The 9616-nt window shown below is 43.4% G+C and overlaps 1 protein-coding gene across 1 annotated transcript; it reads right to left on the reverse strand.

Annotated features, from left to right (window-relative positions):
• Nucleotides 1–5211: 5211 nt before the first annotated feature.
• LOC149159001 (uncharacterized) lies at nt 5212–5655 on the reverse strand. The gene has a single exon (XM_089434151.1). The coding sequence runs from the start codon at nt 5653–5655 to the stop codon at nt 5212–5214; it is 444 nt and encodes a 147-aa protein (XP_089290277.1).
• Nucleotides 5656–9616: the final 3961 nt, after the last annotated feature.

A 9616-nucleotide genomic window follows, 5' to 3' on the forward strand; every position in this document is an offset into this window, starting at 1 on the left:
TTTAAGCCTAAAGTTGATCTATAACTGTCCATCTCCCAACTACCAAAAACTCATTTCCCTTTGCAATATTCATACTTTCCTACCTCATTTTCACTCACCCTTAACCCAAAAATATAGTCTTTTAGCTCCCTTACAAAGCTAAGTCACCCAATTTTCATTTTCCTTGTTATCAAATAAACCTTGCTTCAATGCAAATTTTCCATCTATATTCCTTCAAATTATTATTTCATACTCACGTTAGATGATGGAGGATTCATTAAGGCCTCCCTTCTAACAAGTTTTGACCTATTGACTACAACACATCATCTGGGATCAGGACTAGAGATCTTTCAAGTATCTTGAGGCTTGCATGCCTTAATGGCAAGTTATCTCACCAATTAATAGTGGGAATACATCAATGTCCCCTATTTTTCAGCTCTTCTAGGTGACTTGACTATGACACATCTATTCGTACCTAGTAATATGTACTTAGGCATCTTGTCTCTAATTGAAATTAATGGTGAGTAGTATCATGTTGGTTAATGGAATTCATTAATGGCCAACAATCCAACAATTTCTTTTCTATGTTCGACATCGACACATATATTCACAGATAATAATGATGCCACCGAGTGGGAACGAATGAATAATACATAATTTTAGCAGTTTGCAACAGGACTCAATTAAATAGCCATATCAATAAAGATTCCAATCTCATCCTCAATTCATACAACCGAGAGAAAGAAAAAGCAAAATCAGATTCTTTTACTTCATATTCCATGATCTAGCAACAACAGCCACACTCTTCGATATACATAGCTTGTCCACTTTTCGGGTAGGTGAAGGTATGTAATTTTCTAATTTTTAATAATGTGATTCCTTAAATGCTAAAACTGTGATTTTGGAAAATCCCTCACCACATTCATATTCCCTTTTTCATTTTCCAAAAACTCAAAAAACCTTAAGTTGTGTGGAAGGGATATTCACATTTCATGCCACATGTCACATTTAATTTCATCCTAACCAACATATTTTTCCCAGTCAACCATTATTGCATTTTGATTCCAAAATTTTATATGTTTTTCAATGATCAATTGATGAGCACATCAAATGGCTGACAGTCACTATGAGACTTAAAAAGGAATTCTCAATGTTTTCAAGTATTTTGATCCAACAAAAATAAGAAAAGTATTGTTACACAAGAACCAATACTCATAAAATTTTGGTTGTCACACAAGAACCAACCATAAAAATATATGTCACAATCAAATGTATTTCAATGTACACTTTGCAAAAAAGAATAAAATTTTCAAATGATGTGATTATGAAAAGTTAAAATATAATCAATACAAAACCAAAGCTCATATAGAAGCCAAACATTTCAAGATCAACTTATGATTAAGGGAATCAATGCAATAGTTGCATGCAGACATGCAACATCTTCAGTTGGGGGGTATGTTGAGTCTCCAAAATGTCATCCATTTTCACCTTATTCCATCATTTTATCTTCATTCTGTAACTCTATAACTCCATAACCCTACATTAGTAACCATTTTCATAATCATATGGGTTTATTATTATTTTTTTTCCTTTGGAAAAAGTCGTAATTTCTATTAATGATGAGAAATTACATTCTGTAGATGCCATAACATATGCATATTGAGGCTGGTTGCCTCCCCAAAAAAACAATTTATAGTAGTCTCCACACAGGGAGATCATGAAAGTCTTAGAACTACTGTAACCGACTAGGAAAGTAGCTGTACCAAAATATCCTGAATTCTCCATGCAGGGAGATCATGAAGGTCTCAAAAAATAATATCATTGAAACAGTCCTTGCTGAGTGATTGTCAAAATTTTTTCAAAGAGAGTTTGTAAAACCATATGTGCTGAACTATAAACAGCATTGACAAAAACTAATAACGGAACCAAAAAGATAACCAAAAGTATATAAAAAGAGACAGTGTGATTATGTCTCCTGGTGTAAGTGTAGATCTATGAATGATTTGTGGTAGTATTGATGGACGGTTCCATCAACTTCTTCCTGAATCAACCAGTCCTCTTCCTGCCTACGCACTGCCTCTTTTGATAGGTAGTCTGCCCCTGCGTTGCGCTCCCTGTAAATGTGATGACAAACAAAGTTATCAAAATATGTCGTAAGTCTGTGAGTCTCATCCAATATATGTCTCAACGTGAAAGCAGAGTAATGAGAAGTTCTGTTGAGCCTGTTACAGACAAGTTTGGAATCCCCAAACAGTTGGAGACGTGAGCAGTGTTTCTCTAGGGCGAAGTGGATGAGATGTTTGGCAGTGGTTTGCTCATAATAGTTATTTGTGCCTCTTCCTAGGTTCATTTGGATCTTGTAGCAGTGGGATTACCTTAGGTAGAGAATGCCCCCCCCCCCCCCCCAAACAACCCTCTGCTTGGGCTGAGCCGTCAAAATAGGCCCAAGGAAATGCTTTATCTATGAGCTCAGGTTGAATGTTTCTAGAGGGAGTCTGTGAGGTGTCTTCAGGCAGAGAGTCAAAGTCTGCAAGGATACGAGATCTGATGGAGAGCCAGTGGGGATCCTTATGGTAAAAAATGGTCCGGTTCCTTGTCGTCCAAAAAGCCCAGCACATCAGAAGGGGCAGATTTTTGTCTCTTCCCCTGTGCCTCTCTAGCGAGCCCAACCAGGCCTCCTTGATCGACCTCCCTTGCCAACGCTGAATGGTAGGGAAGGGAGAAAGAACAAGGTTCCATTGCTCGGAGATAACAGGGCAGTGCAGGAATAAGTGTTCTGTGATTTCCTCATTGTTCCTGCAAAGGTGACACCAAAAAAGACCATGGAAGGATCGCTTCATTAAGTTTGAGCCGGTGGGGATTTTTTTGAAAAGGATGGTCCACATGAGCAATCACGTTCTAGGGGCAGCTTTAAGCTTCCAAAGGGCTTTCCACCAGGGCTCTGCATGCTCAGGTTTAGTGATCTCCATGAGTTTCAGATACCCTTCCTTGGGCGAGTATCTCCCATTTTTTGCATATGTCCACAAAATTTCATCCTCTCCTCCCATTATCCTGATGTGAGCTTGATTAAGAGCCTCAGTGAATCCCTCCCAAGCTTGATGCCAATGGGCTGGAAGGTGGAGGTCTTGTGGCGACTTCCAGGCCTGCTAAAAAAGAGTGGTGTTTGCTGGATCAACAATGTGGCATAGATGAGTATGTCCTTGTTCCTCTAGGAGAACTATCACCTTTGTTGGGAGCCTGTGAGTATTCCCACATCCAATCCAGGGGTCCACACCTATTCGGACTGCATTCCCCTCATGAATCCTCCAAGTTAATCCTTCTCGTATAAGGGGAAGGGAGTTTAGCACCGCTTTCCATATTATGGAGAGGTTACTGCTATTCCTATGATCCCTCCAAATCTATTCCATAGTGTTTTTAGGGAAGATATACTTAGCATAAGCTACTTTTGTCCATAGACTTTGTGTGGTGATAAGCTGCCAACCCAATTTTGTAGCCAAAGCTTTGGCGAAGATGTCCAGCCTTTTTATGCCCCAACCCCCCCATCTCTTGGGCCTAGCTATAGTATCCCAGTTTACCCAAGCGAAGAGATTTCCCTGCATGTTGCCTTTCCAAAGAAACCTACTGCAGATTTTTTGAAGCCTGGCTAGGACCCCCCTTGGGATCCAGGCCAGAGTCATCCAATATACTAGTGTCACTTCCAGCACAACTTTTATGAGGATAAGCCTGCCGGCTCGAGAGAGATATCTGTTGAACCAAGTGTTCAATCTCTTTTCCACCTTGGAGATGAGCCAAGTCCAGTCTGCAATTTTGTAGCCCGATGGTTTCAGCCAGAATCCTAAATATTTCAGCCCCTCCTCTAGAGGATGTAAGGTAAAAGGGAAGCGATGGAGAGCAAATTGTACTTCGAGTTGGGAGCATCCTGTTGAAGTCAGAGTGAACTTGTGAACATTAATAATCATGCCTATTTCCTTCTGGAAGAGATAAAAAAACATACTGTAAAGCTGTGGTGTCACCAATACTGCCATTCAAGAAGATGAGCACATCATCCACAAACAGTAGGTGGGTAAGGAAGCAGTTATCCATGATTTTTATACCCACTATTCTACCCCTTCTGTGCTTAGCCCCTATAGTTCTGCTGAGACCTTCCATGATAAGAAGAAATAACAGGGGTGAGAGGGGGCATCCCTGCCTAAGGCCCCTTTCAGCTGATAAAAATGGAGTGGGAGAACCATTGAGAAGAACACTGTATGAATCGTCAGTAGTGCAGCTCATGATCCACTTGATGTACATGTAAGGGAAGCCCAGATGTGTAAGCAGTAGGTGGATATGGAGCCAGTTTGATCTATCAAAAACCTTGGATAGATCCACCTTTAAGATCATCCCTTTCAGGTGCTTACATTGCACCGAGTGGAGGAGTTCTTGGGCTGTTTCCACAACTTCATGAATTTCGCAGTGCTGAAGGAAGGAAAATTGTTTAGGGGAGATATGGGCTGAGAGGATGGGCTTGAACCTGTTAGCTAGAATTTTAGCTATTATCTTGTAAAGGTAGTTGCACAACGAGATGGGACAAAAGTCATTAAAAGAGGCAGGCTTGTCAGATTTGGGGATGAGAGCAATGAAAGTGGACTTGATAGCCGGAGACATTTTTCCAGAGAGGCGGCAGTGCTCCACCACCTTAAGTAGATCAAGGCCCAAGATGTCAAAGAATGCTAGGTAGAATTCTATGGACTAGCCATTAGGTCCAGGGCTCTTATCTCTTTGGAAGCCTTGGATGGTTGCCTCTAGCTCCCCCAAGGTTACCTCTTTAGTTAGCTCCTCCCCTTCCTCTGCATCCACAAACCTGGGGAAGAGCTCAGCCACACGCATGATTTCTAGCATATTGGCCTCCCCAGGGGCCGAGTATATACTCTTGAAATGTGAGCTAGCTGAAGAAGCCAGCTCTCTGGAGGCACTGACCTGTTGTCCCTAATCATTTTGAAGGTCTCAGATAGAGTTGATAGCTTTCCACCCATTGGCAAAGCGGTGATAGAACTTTGTGTTTTCATCTCCTTCCTTAAGCCAGATCGCTCGGCTTCTTAGGCACCAACTTTCTTCTCTATCCTTGAGGATTTGGATCCTCAGCTTGGTTAAGTGTGCATATTGCTCTTTTTGTTCCAAAGAGGTGAATGTGCCCTCCAATTGATCTTCAAGATCTGCGATGGCCTGCTCTGCTTGGATTAAGCTTAAGTCTTCCTATTCCCTCTTCTTGTGCGCCCATTCTCTGGATAAGCCCTTAAGATCCTTGAGATTACTGACAAAGCCTTTTGCTGGGTCCTCCTCCTCTGAGATTGGATGGGATTTCCAGAACTCAGAGACTAGCTTGATATAGGAGGGGTCCCGAAGCCAGGTAGAATTGAATTTGAAAGGAGCTGAGATCTTGTGGGATCGATCAGCAACTTCCAGAAAGATAGGCCGATGGTCCGAGATTCCCCCATTGCCTACCCATTGCCTGGACCGGGAGTGACTGATGTGGAAAGCCTCCTTAATAATGAAACGGTCCAATCTCCTGGCCAGGCTTTGGCTTCTAGTGCGATTGTTTTTCCAAGTGTGCTGGATCTTGGCAGAAGGGATATCAATCCAGTGGTGATCCTCTAGCAGCTGCTCGAAGAAATCAAATAGTGGGTCTATCTGAGCCATGTGGCCCCATGATTCCATGAATCCCAGAGAGAAGTTCAGATCCAACCCAGGATCACATTGTCAGCTTGGAGGAGAGAGGAGCTAAGGAGCCTTCACCAGAAGAACTCTCTATTGTGGCAGGGTCCGTAGACATTGATGATCCTCATCTCATCCTCCAAGTCCTTGGAGTAGATGTCCGCTCCCATGAAACCCCCACCACCCCAGATGTTCTTTAAAACAATGGATCTATTCCTAAACCCTACTGCGACCCCCCCAGAATGACCCGAGACGTCTAGAGCATGGAAAGTCCAGCCCGACAGCCATGAGTTTAGGAGGGGGATGACCGATTCCGCCTTGCTTAGGGTTTCTTGTAGAAGGATCACATCGACCAAATCAGATAGGAATAGTTGCTTCAGGGCTAACTTTTTCTCAGGGCTAGCCAACCCTCTGCAATTAAAGGACAAGAGCTTCATGGAGGGGGAGGGGGAAGGGTGTCCTTTGCTCTAAGAACCCTTTCGATGGTTTGCTGCTTACCTTGTACCACCTCATCACCAACTTTTACTTTTGCCTTGTTAAGGCTGGATGGTCTGCCTCTTACTGGTCTAGGGGAGAGAAGGGAAGGAACTACATCCAGCCCTATTGCATCCGGCTCTCTCTGCTTAGCTTTGGAGCGGGTAGTATACCTCGGAGTCGAATTTACCGAGGGGGAAGGAGGCAGGTGGGAAGAGATCGGGGTGGAGGAGAGGGAGCATGAGGTGTATATGGGCGATGGCATCGAGAGGGAGCAAGACATGTAGGAATGTCCTGTCCAATGGGGAAGGGGAGGGAGCTGTGATTCAGGAGCAGGGTCAGGGGAGAGCAAGAAGGGGGGGGGGGGGGAATCAAAACTGGGGGAGGCAACTAGGAGGAGAGCGATAATAAAGATGCAGTAAGATGTGAAACAGAGGCATCAGTAGATAGAGACATACCCAAAGAGAAGACAACACCTTTCGCTTCCCTAGAGCGCATCAGTGGTGGAGAGGGAAGTCTGATAGCATTCTTACCTCTCTTCTTTAATGCAGGTGCAAGTGGCACCTCCATTGTATCCGAAGTTTTATTTTGCTCTGCCATCTGGGTCACAGCTGCCTGTGGAGGGGGCTGTTCAGTCACTGGGTCTTGATCCAACTCTTGGAGGTCCTGCTTGTGCTTCTTGAGGAGGGGGCATGCTTTGTAGAGATGACCCACCTGATGACACCTCCTGCATCGATAGGGGATGCCTTCGTAATCCAGCAACTATTTCTGCAAGAAAGATCTCCATTGGATGGTGATGTTTTCCTGAAGACCACCTCTGGTGTCTAGGTGTACAAGTATCCTTGCATAGGCCATCATTCCCGTGGTTTGGTAAGACTTGTCAAACTCCATGAAAGTGACCAGGGAGTTCTCGATTTTCCGGAATATGTCCTCTGACCAGTACTGAAGAGGTAGCCCCAAGAGCCTGATCCACATCGACCCGACCCAAATTTTTTCACTCTCCGTGTCGAAGAGTGGCATCCACCTCTTGAGGAGTACCGACGCTTTTTCAAAATGCCAAAATGAAGAGAGAACCCAACTCGTATGGTCGGCCCTAGCAAAACGCAGGGCAAACCATCCACGAACGAAGGTTTGGACGAAAGGGATGTCTGCCAAATGCTGTCCCCAGATCTCCGTGGCCCAAGATTTCAGTCTATCTGCAGAATAATTCCTGCCTCTGATACGTCCCACCAAGACTCTGTCCGCATAATCCATCGCGTCCCCCCACTGAATGTCTTCTTCGAGCCGGAGGATAATGTCTGCGGGCCTAGATTTGAAGCACCTTTGTTTCTTCGTGGGTCGGGAGGACATGTGCTTAGGGTTTGCTGAAACCCTCGCCTCTTCTGGAACTTCGAGCGGTGGAATAGGGTTAGGGTTTGGGGGGAGATCGGGGACTGCTTCAAAAAGGAGGGGGACTGAGGAAAAACTTCCCGAGGGGATGGAGGGAGCCGAGGTTGGGAGGGGAGCTGCCGGTGGGGGGACTTCAGGTAAGGCTCCAGACAACGATGCAGATGGGAGACCTGTCGGCTCAGAAGGTCCCGCGAGGTTTGGAGAGGAGTGTAGACAGTCCGAGAGAAACCCCAGGGTAGCCGGGGAAGGCACGACGAAAGGCGTCCAGGAGGAGGGTTCGTCTGGCAGAGCAGTAGCAGAGTGAACAAGGCCAGATGACTGAGGGAAATCGTCGAAATTACCAGACAGACTTTCACTATACAAACCTTCAGAAGCCGCAAACGTGGAGCGCCAGATGGAGCCTTCCGCCAGTGGAGAGTCTGAATAATCCACCTCGTCTATGTCCATCACGACAGCTGCATTAAAAATGGAAACCCACCTCGGAACCAGCTAGCCGTTGGAAACCGACACTGACAACAATGGTGAATGGAACTAGCCTTGAGTGAGAGACGTGGAGGCGAAAAACTGATACGGTGGCTGGATAGTAACAGTTGGGTTACCGTCGGGGAGGGGGCGAGAGTGACCTGTGCACAACTCTCCTCTTGTAAACGAAACCCTGGGTGGTGAAAACGACAGAGAAAAAAGTAAAACCCCCTGGGTAAGGGTGAAATATTAAATGGCTTTTGTTGCAGCCTGGGGTTCAGGTACCGAGGAGTGTCAGGGGCAGTTGTAGGACCGATGCCGACCTACAGGACCCCATACCCGCGACCACCGTCCTTCTCAAGCCATGCTGTTCTGTTGTAGGGTTGCCATCGTCAGTATCAAAAATTCATGTTCTATAATGCACATTATATTCACTTACTAGTAAATTATATAGGATTCCTTGGTTCGGGTTTATTATTATTATTTTCCAAGTCATTGATTTTAAGTATTATAAGTGAATTTGTGATTAAATATTAGGAAATTAACATGTTTTCATATATATCTAAAAGTGTTATGAGTTTTGTGATATTGTAGGCCTACTTGGAGATTCTAGAGGGGTCCTAGTTGCCCATCCAACCACAAATTCGAATTTCAAATTCCGACTCAAGAGGATTTGTGGAATAATTGTAGAAGATGTGGATCATTAACTATGCACATACAAAGGAGAAGAATCATGGATGAGAGGATTTTGAGAGGATTTGTATCTTACATTTTTAGGAGTTTGGTTGCAACCACAAGAGATAAATGTGAATTTAGGAGAGATATAAGGATCTATATTTATTGAATAGTTATCCTTAATTTTTGTATAAATAGGAGTGCACCCTTCATACAAAGGGTTGTTAACTAATTAGTCATTAGTAGCTAGTTTCTAGTTGTTAGTTGGAGGTTCCAAGTTCCATCCAAGATGTGATTTGTAAAGTAAGGATAGAGAATTATTGTAATATATTGTAACTCATTTTATGAAATACATACTACCACTTTCATCTCCAAGATGTGATAGTTTGTTTAGTGTGCTCGCTGAGGAATAGAGGGCCCCCATAAACCATAGTTTGCACACCTTTATACATATTGGTAACATAGTGTAGTTATTTTATTTCATTTCTTTTCAGCAAGTGTGTTTTCATTTTATGCAAGTGTGCTTTTCCTTTCAGCGAGTGTGATTTCATTTCAGCAAGTGTGAGTGTGATTTCAATTTAGCAAGTGTGATTTCAATTCTGCAAGTGTGATTTCATTTATGAAAGTGTGGTGTGATTTCAATTTCTTTATGTTTGGCTTGGTTTGGATTAGATTGATTTAACTTGTTATGAAACCAACTCACAAAAAGATAATTAGTTTGGTAATTAGTTTTAACTGCATTAGATTAATCTATTCTGATAAATAAGTACCTAGTACATATAATATATGTATACCTCATCAGTTCTACGAACCTCGGGTTGAAAAATTAAATGATATGGATTTAACTCACAATTAAATCACCCAACAACTATTTTGGTTATATGTTGGTTATTTGCATGGTTCTATGGTGTGCTCTAGCTATGACTCTTGTTCATGATTATATAAG

This window comes from Pinus tabuliformis, chromosome 5_2, assembly GCF_031772625.1.
Source record: "Pinus tabuliformis cultivar Carrire ecotype Pingquan chromosome 5_2, CPIR1, whole genome shotgun sequence".
Taxonomy (NCBI): domain Eukaryota; kingdom Viridiplantae; phylum Streptophyta; class Pinopsida; order Pinales; family Pinaceae; genus Pinus; species Pinus tabuliformis.